The sequence below is a fragment of the Sceloporus occidentalis genome, unplaced genomic scaffold, assembly GCF_023333645.1.
Source record: "Sceloporus occidentalis isolate IW3139 unplaced genomic scaffold, rSceOcc1.0.p SCAF_1, whole genome shotgun sequence".
NCBI lineage: Eukaryota > Metazoa > Chordata > Lepidosauria > Squamata > Phrynosomatidae > Sceloporus > Sceloporus occidentalis.
Window position 1 is genome coordinate 256,893,935 of NW_028316981.1, and position 18,731 is coordinate 256,912,665.

At 40.0% G+C, this 18,731-nt stretch overlaps 1 protein-coding gene across 2 annotated transcripts in view; it reads right to left on the minus strand.

Annotated features, from left to right (window-relative positions):
- LOC149323788 (calcium/calmodulin-dependent protein kinase type IV-like) overlaps positions 1 to 1,293 on the minus strand; it is a 135,369-nt gene extending 134,076 nt beyond the window's left edge. For both annotated transcript variants that reach the window (XM_089492329.1, XM_089492337.1), the window contains exon 1: positions 1,006 to 1,293. In XM_089492329.1, coding sequence (XP_089348455.1) covers positions 1,006 to 1,208 — 203 coding nt within the window. In that variant the 5' untranslated portion in view covers positions 1,209 to 1,293. The remainder of the gene's footprint in view (positions 1 to 1,005) is intronic.
- Positions 1,294 to 18,731: the final 17,438 nt, after the last annotated feature.

Below are 18,731 nucleotides of genomic sequence, written 5' to 3' on the forward strand. Positions count from 1 at the left end.
CATAATTGCATCAAATGGTTTCATGACGTTGCACAAAAATGGTCACAAAGAAGCATTAACATGCATTTTTTTTACTTTTGGGATTTCAGCGACAATGTATTTCTGATATCGCTTTATCTGTGCAATCGTGTGTGATAGCCATTTGCCCAATTGCTCACCATTTCCGCTTTATTTGCAGGATGCTTGCAATGCACTTTAACCTCTCTTTAATGCCAAAACTGGCCCCATGGTGATAAAATCTCTTCCGACAAGCCTTCCCCAACTCACTTTCTTGATTAACTAACCATTAATATGGACCCCCGTGTATAACATCCCAGGATTCCTGTCGTCTTACTGTTATTTTATTGTTGGATACTATTTTATCATTATGATTGTTCATTGGAAATTTGAAGGGTTGCATTAGAGAGAGTTGGCTGGAGAGGTGCAGTTGGTTGGCTAGAGAGTAGAGGCGGGAATGAATCCTTTAAAACAGTTGAAAGCAAGGCTGCGTCCACACTGGAGAAATAAGCCATTTTGGGATCGCTTTCACTGCCCTGGCTGAAGGCTATGGAATTCTGGGAGTTGGAGTTTTTTGTGGGGTCCAGAGCGCTCTGGACCCCACAAAAAACTCCAACTCCCAGAATTCCATAGCCTTCAGCCAGATAGAGTTAAAGCAATGTCAAACTGGGTTATTTCTCCAGTGTGGACACAGCCAAGAAGAACAAACCAATGCACCTGGTTCTAAGGAAGAAACAATCTGGGAAGAGGTTATAAGCTTACATGCAATCATCCCACCTTCAGCAGCCTTTTGCAAATGCCATCTCAAGAGCAGCCTTGTCAAGAGCTAGCTGCATCTCCCAGAATGCCATAGCCTTGAACCCTGGCCATGGAAGCGGTGTGAAACCGGATTGTGTGTGTCTCCAGTGTGGAGGCTGCAATAGCAATAGCAGCAGCAGCAGCAGCAGCAGCAGCAGCAGCCGCCCTCCCTGTCTCTCTTCCCCATGATCTTGGCCATCATCTCCTTACCGTCCCAGCTCGGCTTCCAGCTCGTAGTAGTGGGCCAAGGTGTCTCGGTTGGAGCCCTCGATCCAGTAATCCGGGGAGGAGACAGCGGGGCCAAGGCGGGTGGCGGCCGGGGGAGAGGCGGCAGCCCCGGCGGAGGGGGCTGGTGAGGAAGGCGAGGAGGAGGGCGAGGAGGAGGAGGAGGAGGGCATGGTGACTTTGAGCATCCTGCAAAAGAGGAGGAGGAGGAAGAGGCTGGCGGTGGCTGGCTCTGCTGGGGCTCCCGGTCCTCCTGGCTCCTCCTGAGGCCAGCCAAACTTCCCGCCCAGCAGCAGCTGCACCAGCAAGAAAGGGAGAGCCAGCAGGCTGGCTGCGGAGAGGAGGAAGGAAGGAAGGAAGGAAGAAAGGAAGGAAGGAGGGAGGGAGGCAGAGCGCGCCCCTCTCTCTAGCTCTCAGGCTTCCTCGCCCACAACCACACACACTCACTCTCACACACTACACACACAGGGACCCTCCTTCTCTTTTCCTCTCTCTCTCTCACACACAGAGGTACCCTCACAGACACACACACACTCACACCTACCCAGCCACACACACACACACACACACTGACACGGACTCACACCCACACCACACACCCACTCTCCCCTCTTTCTCACACACACACACAAGCTTTCACACACCCACTCACAGCTACCCACCCACCCACACCACACACCCACTCACTCACTCTCTCTTTGTCTCGTTCTCACACACACAGACACACACAGACAGACATGGACTCACACCAACACCACACACTCATTCACTCTGTCACTCTCTGTTTCTCTCTCACACACACTTACCCTCACACAGAGACACACACTTTCTCCCTCTCATACACACACACATACACACACGCTGACAGACACGGACTCTCACATACACACCACCCACCCACTCTCTCCCACACACACACACACACACTTACACCTACCCACTCTCTCTCACACACACATACACAGAGAGACTCACAGACACACTCTTTCTCTCTCACACACACTACATCCATTCCCACCCACCCTAACTCTTGTCTGTCTCTCTCACACTATGGAGCTATGGCAGTGAAAGTGGGTTCAAACTGGCTTATTCTTGCAGTGTAGATGGACTCCCCCTTGTTTCTTACCACTTTCACAGCTCTCTCTCTGGCTCCCTGCCCTCGCGACTCGGAGGAGACCTTTGGGATCCTTGGAGGGGTTGCTTAGTTGGTGGACCAAGGCTCTGCTTCCTCTGCAAGGTTCAAGTGGAAGAAACAAAAAGCTGTGGCCCAAAAGATGGCTTGCTTCTTTCTTTGTGTTCAAAATGCAAGAGAAAATGGGGAAACCTGGACAAATGGTTTCAGCGCCCTGGCTGGAGTGACCAAGCCCTTGATAGAGCAATGTGGTGTTTAATGGGGTCCTTCCACACACATCCCACTGTGAGAAAGGCGAATCTAGATGTTCACTTCCAAGTTTACCAGTCGCACCTCTCCCTCATCAGTATGACTGCCTGGAGGGTTGCTGTTGTGGGCCTTCAAGAAATGTCCTGTTATTGTTGTGGGCCTTCAAGTCCTTTCCAACTTATGGCAAGCTTAAGTTTGACACTGTCATAGGGTTCTGTTGGCAAGATTTCTTCTTCTGAGATTTGCCATGGCCTCCCCCTGAAGCTGAGAGAGTGCCACTTGCCCAAGGTCAACCAGCAAGTTGCATGGCTGAGCACAGATTCATAGTTTAGTCTCCAGAGCCATAGTCCAATGCTAAATCCGCTGCGCCTTACTGGCTACTGTAATTTCCTATCTACAGCAACCCTATCCTGGGGTTTTCTTGAGCAGATTTGCTCAGAGGGGGGTTGCCATTGCCTTCCTCTGAGGCTGAGAGAGTGTGACTTGCCCAAGGTTACCCAGTGGCTTTCCATTCAAACTCTCTTCCCTCAGGGTTCTAGTCCAACACTCCAACCACTCCAACTACATTGGCTCTTTGGATGATATACTGTACTGCACACATCTGCAAATTTCCATTCATCATATCTTCTCTATATTTTTGTAGATAAAGGCAAGAAAGAGTCTTGTAGTGCCTTAAAAACTCATAAATTCATTGGATATAAGATTCTACGCACTAGATTCCATTTTATCAAATGCATGAAGTATAATGTTGTCCATATACCTCTATTGTTCTATATACACTTGACTGGGGTAGGAAAATAGAAACAGTGTAGTCCAAGGACAGTGACATACAAAAGTATTGTCTCTGGCCATCCTATGTAAATCTTAAAAGGAGCCTAAGTGACTATTTATAACTGGTGATAGCACAGCATGAAGAAAGCCAGCGTGGTATAGCTGTTTGAGTGTTGGACTACACCTCTGGAAACCAGGGTTCAAATCCCTGCTCAGTCATGGAAACCCACTGAGTGGGCAAGTTATAGCCTCAGAGGAAGGCAAGGCAACCCCCCTCTCAACAAATCTTTTCTGAGCAAATCTTTAAGCACTGTAGCACCACTTTAAATCCTGTCGCTCCATCCTATGGAATCCTGGGAACTGTACTTTTACATTGTCTTTTGCTTTTTCTGCCAAAGAGTGCTCATGCCCCACAGAACTACAAATCCCAGGATTATGTAGGATGGAGCTATGGCAGTTAAAGTGGTGTCAAACTGCATTAGTTCTACAGTGTAGGTCCCCCCCCCCCCCCAACTCTGGAGACAAGAAGTCAAATCCCTGCTCAGCCACAGAAACCCACTGGCTGACCTTGGGCAAGTCACATTCTCTCAGGCTATGAGGAATGTGCCCATGTGCCAAAGTATAATGTGCCAAAGGCAACCCCTCTCTGAACAAACCTTGCCAAGAAAACACTGTGATAGATTCACCTTAGAGATGCCATGAATCAGAAATTACTTGAAGGCACACAATAACAAAACAGAATTATATTAGGACTGCTAGATTAACTGTGGATTTGCAGAGGGATTGGAAACTGTTGTCTTAGTTCAATCTCACATAAACAGAATTAGATTTCAGGAGGAATTCTAATTCAGACTCTTGAATTAAGATTTCCAGGCCTGGACCTCTGGGTGCCAAAAGTAAAAGGCAAGAACAGTACACTGCAAAATACATGTTGATTTCTCCAAAGACCAGAGAGTGACTGTAACACCTGTGTTTAATCCTCAGCTTATCTAAACGCCAGCATTTACTAATATGCTTTAGATATAGAAAAGTGCTATATATACCTTGAGACCAGAACAGCTAGCCCATCACAGTTCACAGAACTACTGCCATTCATTCAGCAGGGTTTTCCTACTATTCTCTCAAGGGAACAATGACAAATAAAGAGAAAGCTAATATGTAGGAATGGATGTCAAGTGACTAGACCATGAGGGAACAAGACTACGTGTGTTTTGGCATTGGTTTAAGATTAAATTAACATTTTGGGGTCCAAAAACAAGTCTGAAGTGGGAAAACAAAAAGAGAGAAGAAGATAAAAAAGCAAAAATGGTCAGTTGAGTTTTGTTTCAAAATTTTCCTATGGTAATAGGGGAGGCAGTGAAAGCTACTCATCAGATGCCCAAACTTCATAATGGAAAGAACAATCTAATGAAGATTCTGCTGAAGTAGAAGGGGAGGGATCTATTAGCACCACTCAGAATAGCTTCGTCTGATAATCTCATACTGAGGACTTTGTTATGAATGAATTTGCCTCTACGGTTAGCATACCAGAAGAAATTTTACCATTTCTCTTATTTTATAAAACAAATATGAAGCACTTTGTTTAGCAAACATTGGTAATTCTTAATGCACAATACTAGTGTATAGTACTTTCAGGAAATCTAGGATCTTCATGAATTTTCTGAATTACCTTTATAAATTCTGCACCCAAATACACACCTGCACATACAATTTACACTATTTGAAACAGCATAAAAATTAGCTCAGAGTGATAAAACGTATGTGTGAGAAAGCAACAAAAGACTGTGCAATTTTTGTGTTTTTAAAAGGTATAACAGCTTAATATCTCAGACCAGGATTCAATAATACTTTAGCTCTCACACACACACTTTAAGAGACCTGTCTCCAGCAGTCAGTCAATTGCTGAAATCCCTCATGAACAGATAAGTCTTTTTCATTATGAAACCCTGGATGAAGCGTAAGCTAGAAACTGAGAAGATCTATTTGAGATAGATTTGTTTTTATGTAATTATCAACAATCTAATTTCCAGCCTTAAGAATCATTATGAAGCTTTTAGATGAGACATTTATATTTCCACAGAAACCCAATATGATGACTGAAAATAAGACTGAAGAAACTTGCAAGTCACTCACTGAAGATGATAATGCCGATGTCACAATAGATTTGTGTGAAATGAAATGTCTGAAAGCAACTGATTTGGCCAGCTTTGGAGATGCTACTTGGGAATTACTGAACCTATTAACTAGAATTCATAAACTCACATGTTATGCTTATTTCCAAATGTTTATGTAGTTCTTTTACTGCTTCGGAGCAACTGTAGCTGAAGCACAGATCTCATTCAGCTTCATGGCTGATCTTTAAAATGTGCTTGTCTCATGATCACCTAACAGATCTGAAAATTTTGCCCATTTAATAAAAAGTTAAGAGAAAATTAATAACTGAATGTATAATTTAAGCATCTACTAATGGAAAAGCCACCAATGCACAGTTAAAAGTGCTGTATAGTAGTGATCAGTTGTAAACAGTACATTTTAATCAAACATATTAACATTAGTGATTCAGTAACTGAGACATGTAGTAGTGCTCACAAAAGTTATTTATATTTAATTGCCTTTTTAAACAGCTGTATTAACTATCCAGTTCCAGTGGCAACACTGGCTGGAAGGTTCTGAGAGTTGTAGTCTCAAAATGTAACATTTCCATTCATTTTAGGCCAGTCTGAAACAAGTTACATTAGTTATATGTATCCTGGATTACACTCACCACAGTGTTGTTTTCATTATCCTCAGACTGTAGGTTTCCTGTTCTTTCAAGACACTCAGTTCATGTATTCATGTCCCCTCCTTGATGTCCCACTTGATGTTTCTTTCTCCCTGGTCTGTAACTTTTTTTGCCTGAACTTCTGTTGCTAGGTGACCCATTATCTCTCTTTCTCTCTGTGTGTGTGTGTGTGACCCAAACTCATTTTGTGAGAGCGGACACACAGCCCTATTAAAAATGGGCTCATAGCTACAGAAATCATTTTAAAACAGTTTTGAAATTACTCTCCTTAACCACATGATTTAGTTAAAGGTTGGATGGGTGCCTCTCAGGGATGCTTTAGCTATGGGGTCCTTCACTGAATGGGGGTTAGACTAAATGGCCCTTCAAGACCTTAATTGTAAATACACCAGTATTTTAAAGTACAGTGGACCCTTGTTATACGCTGGGGTTTGGTTCCAAGATCCCCCGTGGATAACAAAATCCATGTATGCTCAAGTCCCATTAAATATAATGACATAGCAAAATGGTGTCCCTTATTTAAAAAAAATGGAAAATCAAGGTTTGCTATTTGGAATTTATACTTTTTTTTCAAACCGTGTATGCTTGAATCCGTGTATAAAAAGATCTGTGTATAAGAAGGGCCAACTGTATGTATTTTTTATACATGAAGCATTAACAATCTGCATGACCCATTTTAAAAAGCATTTGTAATATATTTAACTCCAGTTTAAAAGACAGTGTTAACATACTGTCACAAATGTACACAAATTCATTTTTACCAAAGTAGCAATTTATCATTATGGTCTCCAACATTTATATATAATTAAAATATAAAATTCCACTTATGTTTGGCATTACGTTTCATCAATTTTTAAATTAGGTTTTCTTTGCTATATGTACAGTTTATGTAATCTCCAAATGGTAAACCAAAATATGAGCCTTGGCTGTGGTTCAATGAAACCATTTATATAGAGTTTGCTCTACAGTTGCCACTGCTACAACTCCCAGAACTGATAAAGGTTAGAAGTTACATCTTGTGAGTTCAAGCTTGGAAGCTTGAGCCGTGGTAACTACCCTAGCACAAAGTTTTGATGGTCACAGCTGAATGATGTTCTCCATTGCATTTTTCAGACACTTCTCTCTGTTGCTACAATGAAGTAGTGAGAAGGTATGCTGTGTAACTTGTATTCCATGCAAGAGTGCCAACTCTTTACTGAAAGGATCACAGCTTGCTATAATCTTCCTTTCTCATACTTCATTAAAAATATAGCTTTCTTGTATGTTGTCTTTTGTACAGTCTTAAATGCAAATTTGCTGCTTATTAAATTAAATTTTATATATTTAAATGCAAAGGTGCCTGTAGTTAATTATTTCCAGCTAGTGAAAGTACCTGGCTTTGCATGGGTCACAGTAGCTCTGTAGCCTTCAGGAAACTGTTGAAGTTGGACGTGTTGTCTTTCATGTGAGTAAAACCAAGAAGATCAGAAGGCAGGAGATCAGAAGGTCTCCTGCCTACTCATAAGAAGTAGCCATTGATTTGGGATGGTAAAACACTGGCACTATGTTTGAACATGTTCTTGGAATTTCTCCTTTCCATCTCATTGCATTGCAGTTGATGTAAGAAGCTGATATTGAGGAACAGTAATTAATGGATCAGAATCTCAGGTTAGATTGCAGGATAATTCAGAGTGCCTTTTCCTCTCCAGAGCTGGCTCTAGCCAGTGTTACTCTTCTTCCTGTCTTCTACACTGCTATTCTGGAGTCTCACCCATTCTAGAATTAGGAACAAACTTTTCCCACTAGGTTTGCTTCATCTTTTGCAAGTTGCTGCTCTGCATGGAGTCTCATGTGCTTTGAGTTATGCCTTTCTCTATCTGTCTGCTGCCTTGTAATCTTAGGTCCTCAGCACCTTTCGCTAATAGCTTTTTAAATATTTGGTTTAGTGTAGAATCTCTTCTTTTACTGAGAACCTTTCTCTTAGAATTTATGTTGTGGTCAGGGATGATTGTTACCTAATAACTGGGTAGTATTGTAGAGCCAGCGTTTTGTTGAGCGTTGGACTATGGAGAACAGGGTTCTAATCCCTGCTTGGCCATGAAATCCACTGGGTGACCGTGGGCAAGTCACTCTATCAGCCTCAGAAGATGGCTATGGCAAAACCCCTCTGAAGAAACTTGCAAAGAAAATCCTATGATAGGTTTGCCTTAGGGATGTGATAAGTCAGAAAGAACTCGAAGGCACACAACAACAAATTGTAGGCCAGCAATTCTCCATATTTTGCCCTTTAGGGGTTTTGAACCAAGCTGCAGAAACCCAGAGAAGCCCAATCATGCTGCTTGGGGCTTTGGGAAGGTCAAATCAGCTGAAGAACCAGCAGGTGAGAACCACTGGAATAGGCTACAAACACATTTAAACTGGTCAAAACAAATAGCCCTGGAATACACATCCTTAGGGTCCTTGTAGCATGCATGGCAAGTTTCAGATGCTAGACTTCTTAACCTTGGAGATAAGGGAGGGAGACACACACATTCTCTTATGACAGAAACAAGACAGCAAAAGTACGCAGTTTCTCAAAGATCAAAAAGCCCATAGTCCCCACCCCACTCTTTTCCCTCTGCTCTGTCTTATTTCCTTTTGTCTCTGCTGCTCATTTTGCATTTTAAGAACTAAATAACTCTGACAGGCACAACTCCAGGGCTCCCTTTGTATGTATGCTAGATTCCCAATGTCAAGGCTTCATGGGCCTGAATCCTGCTATTAGTCCCAGCCAGAGTAAACCCACTGAATCAATGGAACATGCATTAGTGTATCTTACAAAGTTGCCATTGAACTGAATGGATCAAACTCTAATTGGGTCTAAAATGGTATTTGGGGCATGGCTTTGGAGCAGCAAAAGAGAAAGAGGGAGAAGTTAGTCTGTTTAATAAAAATAATCTGTCTCCAAAGATAATTTATCTATGGAATGTTTAACAATGTTATGCTCACCTTGCTTCTTCAGACAGTCAGACGATTCTTCTAGTAGTTGCAAAGGGTACAGTATTACCCAGGTTTATTTCCCTTTTGAAACAAGTCACTGGAGAACCATTGGCATCTTGTAGTATTTATGTATTTACAAGTACACAGATGGATGAACACTAGAAAAGACAGCCAAGTCAACTGCTCTTTTATTAGACAGCACTTTAAATGTTGATAGCTTACAGAACCTAAATTCAGCTGTATAATTCTGTATTTGAGGTGTGCTTTCAGAAGGAGAAATACAGGGAGAGAGAGACTGCCCCTCTTAATTTAAGTGATATTTCTCTTTATACTTAGACAGCTAAATAGCATCCTTGTGGTATTGTCCTGATTATTTCTCTGGAACTGAGAAGATAACTGTATAAGAAGACTAAACTTTGCATGTCCTAAAGTCAAGAAGCAGCCCCAGTGGAGATAAATTCTTTTGTATTCAAGAATAACAGGCAAAAACAACAACTGAAGCTCAATATATTCCACAATCCTATCCTATAATATATTACAGTGTCTTTCATATCAATGGGGCAGTGAAGCTACAGTTTGTCCAAATGGAAAAAGAGCTATTCATGGTACTGAACGATTCTCCACAAATAGGTTCAGCATATTGGATAGCTCTTTTAAAGAGTCATCACACTTTGCTGTTGACTGCTGTCAAGTCAACTTCAAGTTATGGTAACCCTAGGAATGAATGACTTCCAGGTCACTTCATCAACAGTCTTGCTTAGATTTTGCAAGCTCAGGGCTGTGGCTTCCTTGATTTGAGTCTATCCTTTGAGTCTATCCCTCTGTAATGTAGTCTTCTTTAATTTCCTACTGCCGTCTATCTTACTAAGCATTATTGTCTTTTCTCATGGTCATGTCTTCTCAGGATATGTCCAAAATATGACAATCTCAGATTCTGTCTTGTAGACTGATGCATCTCTATTGGTATTATTTCACCCAAGTATTCAGTGCAGCTTCCACTTCACTTTCTAAAATGGTAGGTTCATCTTAAAGTAGTTTTTCCTTGAATGAATCTGTTGTTCTTTCACTTTTGTATAGGTCTTCAATGTATTGTTTCTGTCATCTTTTGTATATCTTCTTCATCATGCAGCATGTTGCCCTGCTGGTCATAGAGCATCTCTGCTTGTGGTTTAAATTTCTTGGATCTTGTGAAATAGGTCGTTAGTTCTTCCTTTTTTGTCGTCATCTTCTATTTCTCTGTATTGATTATTATAGCAGTTCTCTTTCAGTTCGTGCACATAAGTCACTGAACAGGTGCATTCAGGGTTCTGACCCTATTTCTCTCACCTTTTACTTTTGCTTCTTGACTGTCCTTAACTGTTTGAAGGGCTAATCTGTTATCCATTATGTCTTCTCTTTCTTTTTGGCTAATTTTTGATATTAGCATTTCATGGACTGTGCCACAATCTGCTCTTGTTTGTATTTTTGCAAAGAGAATGGAGCTTCTCAATCTTCTTGTTCCAATTATTGTAGTCTATTTGATTTCTGTATTGGCCATCAGATGAGGTCCATGTATACAGTCACCTCTTTGGTTGCCTGAAGAATGTGTATTCTGCTTCGTGTTTTTTTTTATCCTAGACTGAATTCTTCTACAGTATTTGGTTCTGCTCTGTATCCTACTTTTGCATTCCAATAATCTATGATTAACAAGAAATCCTGTTTTGCTGTCGGATCAGTTTCTTCCTGGACTCCAACACAGAAATTTCCAATTTCTTTTCATCTGGCTCTATAGTAGGAACATAAGCTTGATTTATGGGTATACGGATTGGTTTTTCATGAAGTCCTATTGATATTATTGTTACACTTCCATAGCATGGCTGGAAATGAATGTTCACAGTTAGTGCAAGGAAGAGATCCAGCATAATTTTTCATTATGCATCTCTGGTGCTACTGTTAGTAGTAATAGTAAGTAGTAGTAGTAGTAGCAGTAGCAGCACTAGTGTCTCTGACTTACAGTGACTCTAAGGTGAACCTATCACAGGATTTACTATTGTTAATGCTGTGGTTAAATCTTGTGCAAATATGCTAGTGGGCTTTTTGAAGTCCTCTAGTATTACATTGGAACTAGGTCCTACTATTGAGTTTTGCTGCCTTAAAAACTATTTGACTGGACTACCAAATCTGGCTTTTATAAATGAAGATTTTGCTTCTGTGGCACACAGCACATATAAGCATGAAGAAGGTAGCTTCCTTACTAATGATTTTGACACTTCTGCTTTATATAATTTCTAAACAGCTGAAATATCTATGAGTTTCTTTATGCTTATATTCTAGCTTGACCTCATTGTGTCAAAACTCAAACAATACAATTTCATGGTTTATACAAACAGTTCATTGTTTGTTTCTTATCCACCAGGCTTATGACCACTTAAAGCTCACTTGTACTTAAGAATGGTTAAACCATTGGTATGATGCTTATAATCATATGCTCCAGGCAATATTTAATCTCTTTTATCAGTACAGCTCCTTTGTTGGCATTGTGATCATGCTAGAAATATGTAAACAATTACAATATAAGTGTTTGTTTTTTGACAAATTTAGGCCTTCTTGTTATTAAATTCTTACAATTGCTACTCTGCTTTAATTAACACAATATGTATATAACCTACATTGTAATATTAGTCTGATGCACTTTAATCATTATGGATCATTCTATGAAATTTGTAGTTTCGTGTGGTTCTCTGCTAGAGAGCTCTAAACTTGAATTATGTTAGTTAATCCCAATTAGAGCAGGCTCATTCAGTTGAATGGTGATTCAACTGGTAGGTAATTCATCTACTTCAATGTGTCTACTCTAGTTGGCACCAATAATAGGATTTAGGGCATAGTTTGGTTGTTCATGGGAGTACACAAGAGCTTTCTAGCAGAGACTTCTGGGTTCCTCATGAAGCTAAAAAGCCCAGCATTCTACTGGATGTGTCTCTCTATGTGTAAGGTTTTCTTTGCAAAATTTGTTCAGAGGAGGTTTGCCATTGCCTTCCCATGAGGCTGAGAGCCTGTGACTTGCCCAGGGTCACCCAGGAGGTTTTCTTGGCTAAGTGGAGAATCAGACCTTGGTCTCCAGAATCATAGTCCAACATTCAAACTATTATGTCACATTGGCTTTCATTCCATATGATAGTGCCACAGTCTGCCTAATGCACATACAGTGATTCCTCTTTATTACTGTGAGTTTATTCATTTTACAGTTTTTTCGTCATTCCATAGGATAGAGCCATGCAATTAAAATGATGTCATACTGATAAAACTATGTAGTGTAGATAAACCCACAGTAGTAAAAAAGAAGCACTGTTTGTGCATCAGGTAGACTGGAGACTGTGCTTCAATTTGTTGAGCAGGTTTAAGGGCAGCATGTTTGGAAAACCATAGGATGTTGATCTTGGATGACCAGAAAAAGAGGGAAGGGGAGGGTGGCTGTATTCATATAGGAACAGATTTATTTCTATTTATTTGAAGAATTTGATCAGCAATGGACAGATCAGCAATGCTGCTGAGATCCCCCATACTGAAGCCTGGATAGCAGCCTAACAATGCTAATCTTTGCTGGTGGTCCTGGATACAATTAATCAGCAAAGATCAACAGTTATCTTCATTTAACTAACAATATGAGGCAACCATATTCTTTCATTTTGCCCAGTGCCTTTCATCCTCTCCAATGCCCCAGCTGTTCCTTTGGCTGGTTGGTCATATCTATTTAGTATGTTGTTTATAAGATATTAATATCAGACCTTTCCAATTAAAAGAAATTTTTAGCTTGATTTAATAGCAGTAGCAGCTATGAGAATTGTCAGAAGACAACTGGTAGCTGCTGTTTTTGCCACATGAAAGGCTGGAGTAAGAGAATGATTCAGTGGGCTAGATCGGGGTGAAGCAGATTGATGGCTAGGAGCATCTCTGGCTTCTTCAGCCACAGTCGGACTGTGATTGGCCTGGGACTGCAGTGATCAGACACCCCACTCTCAAAGTGGCCACCACTGAGATCCCAAATGGACCACCGGCAGGGGCAGTTTTTTGCCACTCCTTTTGCTGGCTACTTCAGGCTGCTTCAGAGTGGCTTCCAGCTGCATTGGCATGTGTCTTCTGCCAGAAGCCATTCCTTTTGGCTCGTCTATTTCGGGCCTTAATTGTCCTCTCAATGGACCCATTGAAACCTATGGACAGGTTACTTGCAACAAACTTGAACTGCCACAGCAAGAAGGATTTCCTATGTGGCATATTTGGGACATTTTTCTTTCTTTCTTACACTTATGTCCTACCACTCCTCCAATGATCTCAAGGTGGCATGTATGTCCTTCCCTAAATTTATCTTTACAACAGCAATCCTGTGAGGTAGGCTAGACTGAGAGAGAGTGATTGGCTTAAGGTTAACCAATGAGTTTCATGGTTCAGCAAGGGACAATATTTTGAAATCCCACCATATCACATTGGGTCTTGTTGAATGTTTGCTTGTTGAATGTTATGGAGTTCTAAAGTGTGAGCCTCCAAGAGATGGAGGGTAAACAGATAAACATTTTAAAAAACAATGAAAATAAAACAATTTAAATTGAATACATGGACTAGCTAAATGTGTTTTTGTTGTTCTTTGCCATCAATTCAACTTTGACTTATGGCAACCCTTTGGGAATGAGCGGGTATAAAAAAGAAATGAGAAATCTCAAAGAGCCCTGTGTCATCAACCGATTCATTTAAGGAGGCCACAGCCACGAGTTTGCAAGCTTTAAGTTATAGCAATTCTATAAATTTGGGGACTGAAAGAAAATTTCATTGATGGAGCAGAATTCTTATGGGAGGGCAATACTCTCATTCCTCACACACCCTGAAACTACTTCACCTCTGGTGAACATTAGGAAAAGGAAGTGGAAAGAAAAATGCAGCTGCTTCCACTAAGAGAAAACTTAAATAGGCTTTTGAACAGCAGCAGTAAACTGAAATTCTTTGCTGAATCAACACCTCATTCCATTCACAGGAAAGTCACAGAAAACTTGCCATCTATTACAAGAGTACAAGATTCATGATCCATTTGACCATCTAACTTGCTACATTTTATATTTTAGAAAGGAACACTCCCACTTCATGAACTTCTCTTGAAGCGACTGACTGTGCTGAAGTATTTTTGTAATGTGTCATTAAAACCATAGTATAATCATATATAAAATACTTATTTTCCCCCTATTTAAACAGAAACCAGAAAAATATTCCTTTTCTTGAAAACCTATATTTGGCAGAAACATCATTGGGCTGCTTCTGCATGTTCTGCCTTTCAGCCTGAACCACAAATTCAAAAAAGTTGGACTGTAAAATGTAGTCTTGGACAGAGATCGGAAATAGAGGGTAGGGGAAAAGCCAAGGACTGCATATGTTATTGAGATTTTGCTTGCTAGGGAGTCTTCCGAACCAGATTTTTTCATTTAGGTCAAACTTAATAAATTAAACACATATATGAATAAGAAGCAGTAGTTCAAATATTTGAAGTACAGTCAGATCTGTTTTCTCCATTAAAAATCATTTTTGCAAACAGAAAACAGCTCCTGAAACTGACACAATGATATTTATAATTCAGAAAGGAAAGGAAGAGGTATGCCATCATGGGGAAAGTATTACTAGTATTAAACCTCTCTTTTAAATGAGTGCAAAGTGAGAAATGGTGTGAATGTAAAGTATGGTTGTCAGGTTTCAACACACCAACTTCAGATTAATTTACATGGTTCTATTTTATAGGTTGTGTTTAAACATTCAGAAATCCTAATCCTTTTGACTAGAGACTCTTGCCACTTCTACAGTTGGCACCAGTTCAGTAGCCCTTTGGTATGTAGTATCAGCACAAACCAGCCCCTATATACTGTGCATGGAGCAAGTGGGGGACAGGGGAGTCACTAAGGGGTGTGGGGAGTCCCGCCTGCACCAGGTGACTCTTAAAGGGGTGTGTGACACCACTGTTTCCCAGACATCTACCTTTTGGCAGAAATAGACTGTGGCATTTGCCTGAGTCCCTTTAAAATACTGAAGAGATGGGGTGAGTGGGGTGAGGATCAATGGGAAGAAAAAAGAGAGGTCCCAGGTATATGTATGTATGTATGTATGTATGTATGTATGTATGTATACTTTCAATTTTAAAATGTTAATTTTTTAAAGAAATATTTTTTAAAAAAATTAAAATGTTCTTTAAAAACATTACATCTTACCAAATGTTCACTTTAACCATATGAAACAATATACATGTACATACATTTAGGCTGTGTATATGATATTGTAATTTAAAGGTATAATTTTAGTTTTGCCAGTTCTTTATGTCACAACCATTGCCATTATATTCAGTGATGCACAGGCATTATGGTTTATGAGTAACGTGAGTACAAATTACTAAGGATTTGGTATGTTGTTGTATGGAAGGAGATCAATGGGGGTGGTGACATCAAGTGTTACTGTACTGGGTGGTGCTAATCCTAGTAAGATTACTGAGAGTGAGTGGGATACATCAGAATGGTCGTCAGACCTTAAACTGGGGATGCTATGATGTATACATCCATGCCTAGCCTTACCTATAACCACAGAAAAAGAGCTGTTACCTCCAAGCCTGATGTGGGCTGCAAAAACTTGTGTTTCTTTGGCCAAGATCCTAAGTACGTTCAGCATGGATTGAACATACAGCAGCATAGTTATTCTGGATCCTACAGTTGTGCAGTTGACCCCATGTATAAGTCGAGGACAGGGTTTTTTTGGGGAGAGGGGAATTACAGACTTTGATATGTCCCATAGATAAGTCAAAAGTAAAAACCTAGGGGCACATAAATGATCTAAAGGATGAAGCAAAGGAAAACAATACCAAGAACAAAATTCCAGCAGGCATAACTGTTTATGCTCACACTAAAGTCTGGATGGATGAGACAGCGGGGTGTTGTGCGTGTGTCAGTGCTTCCAAGATAGATTACACTCTTGCCTTTCACTGGAGGAGTAAGAGTTTAGGTACAATACTTACACTTACCTGTGGATGAGTTCACTCAGGGTTTTTTGGGTCAGTTTTTTGACTAAAATTTCTAGTTTTATGCATCAGTATATTCATTATTTCCCCTTTCCACACAGCCACTGCATGCTGTGAGTGTCTCCTACTAAGAACTGGGAAACTTTTCAGAACAGAGTCTCAGGTGGTGTGAAGAGCTGGTGGGCCACCATGAGCAAGTTCTGGGCTCAAGACATCACCACCACCACCACCACCGCTTACCAAATTTAGCAACAAACATTGCAGAAACTGTCTGGTAAACTGAGATGCCCAATTTTATTTTGTGATGCATTTCCTCCCTGTCCAAGACCTGGCAATTTTGTACCCACTCCTCCTTCTCCTCAGCCCTAATGGGCCTGTTGGGGAAAGAGGAGAAACTCTGGCTAGGGTGCTCAGGGGCAATACTGGGATGCTGATGGATTTTGTTTTAACAGTATTCATACACTATTGGTCCCAGGCCCAAGTCCATGTAGCTGGGAAAGAGGGCTAACAGTGATATTTTAACAGACTCATGCCTAACGGGTAAGTAAGCTTACTATTTATTTATTGCAAAACACATCTTTTCTCTTTCATTTACATGGTTCCTGATGGTAAATAGTTGAAATTAGTCATGCACCAATACAAAAACTAACACCATCCTCTTAACACTCCCCCCCCCGCCATAGTCATCAAGTATGGTAGTTATGACAACAAAGAAGGGTTTCTGTTGTTAAGAGTTCAGAGTATTATAAGCCATATGTGCCATATGCGACAACTGAGTGGAATTATATACACTTAATTTGCTTACAGCTTCTTACATTTTCCTTTCACCCCTTGCATTACTTTTTTCCTTAATGTTGGAGCAAATCTTTTGCTTCTGAGAAAAATTTGCCAGCAGAAAAGAGTCTCTTTTTTTCCATTTGAAATATAAATTGATGTGTATGGTTATATTTTAGTGAAGGCATTCATTTCCTGTGTATCAAGAAAAGGAATGTCTCACTACCACATTTGTCATCACAATTTTAATGCGGAAACAGAAGTATCAAACACCTTTCTTCTGGCTCATTGAAGAAGACCCTATCTCTTGAGTTTGGAGAATATAAGTACTCTCCAAAAGGTGAGGTGGTGGGGAAATAGCATCAAAGTTGTCAAATCTTCAGGAAAGACAGAAAAAACAGACTTGGAGCCAGTTCTTAAGGAACAAAGATGGACTGAAGAGAGACAAGATTTCCCTCATAACATGCTTATATTTGGGGGGGAGACTTATTCGGGTAAATTTATAAGTAAAAGATACATATTAATTCATCACTCTGTATTGTCTCTGAAGAAGTGGACTGATTTCATGAAACTTCATGCCAATGTAAAAATCATTCAGGTCATAAAGGTGCTGCTAGATTCCCCACCGCCACCTTTTATGCTATTAATTCATGGTTCAACTTCCACTTTCTATCCCTAATTTTCAATTGAATTATTAAAATAACACTCTTAACCATGCCTTGGGACAATTTAGGCATGATGAGGACAAGGCTGACCTTCAAAAGTCTGGCCTGGGCCAGGCTTGATCTTGGGAAGGGTGTCAGGTGAATCGAGTTTGAAGTGCTACTGTTTCTGGTAGAAGAGGATACAAACTAAAAACAAACAAACAAAAACCATTAAAACTTCCCTACCTTTAAAAACAAGATCCCATTTTAAAAAATTATTTATTTATTTATACATTAGGCATCCAACACATCATCATTCACATTGTACACAACTGTATCCACTGAAAACATAAACCATCTAAATGAACAACTTCAATTTTAATTCTTTCCCTGACGTCTTCCTAGTTCAACCCTTCATCTGAGCTTCGTAAATATTCTGTTTACTTCCTTATCTAAAATAGATAATGACAGATGATAATCCCATCCACCTATTAGAAACCTTAATATTATATAAAGATATTAACTTTTTATTTCTAAAGGAAAAGAGAAAAGAAAAAATACAAAAATAAGAAGAAAAGAAGCAGCTAACACGATAAACATTACAGAAGAAATCGTGGGTAGTCTGTTCTTCATATTATGATTCTCTAATCATTTTCAGCTTTATACATCAATACTGACCATTCTTTTCCCCATTTCTCTAAATCTTTATTATCTAGTGTTGCTTTTAGCCTATTTAATTCTTTCATTTCAAAGATTTTGTATTCCCAGTCCTCCATGTGTGGCATATCTGGAGTTTTCCAGTTTTTTGCCACAATCATTCTTGCTCAAGATCCCATTTTTTTAAAGTGGAAGTTGTCATGTCAAAATTTTGGAAAGGTCTTTTTCTAAAATGCTTCCTGGTGGTTGTTAGAAATCAGTGTTCTGGATGGAACAGTGCATCCAATGGTTGCATGCTGGCTGAAACATTGTTTGCTATGCACAGATAGGTAGAGGTCCAGATATATGATACCTTGTGTGTAAATTATGCCATCTTTCCTCAAAGAGAGTTTGGAAACAGGGTAGTAATTAGAACAGAGCTAATCAAAATGGTAATGTATGGGCTGGTTTTGGTCCACATAAAATCACCTGCTGGTCCCTGAAGTGTTTCCAGGAAAGAATTGTAGCTAATGGTCACAAATATGGTTCTGGTCTCTGGCACATTTGAGATGGAAATGGTCTGTCCCCTACATCAGTTAGTTAAAGCAGTGCTTAGTTTGATTAATGAATGTAGAGGTCAAATGACCAGATTGTAGCCACGTAACAGCTATCTGATACTTTAACTTTTATCCTTACCTCTGGAGATTTGTCCTGTAGCTGTATTGAATTCTATTTTGCGAGAAAGGT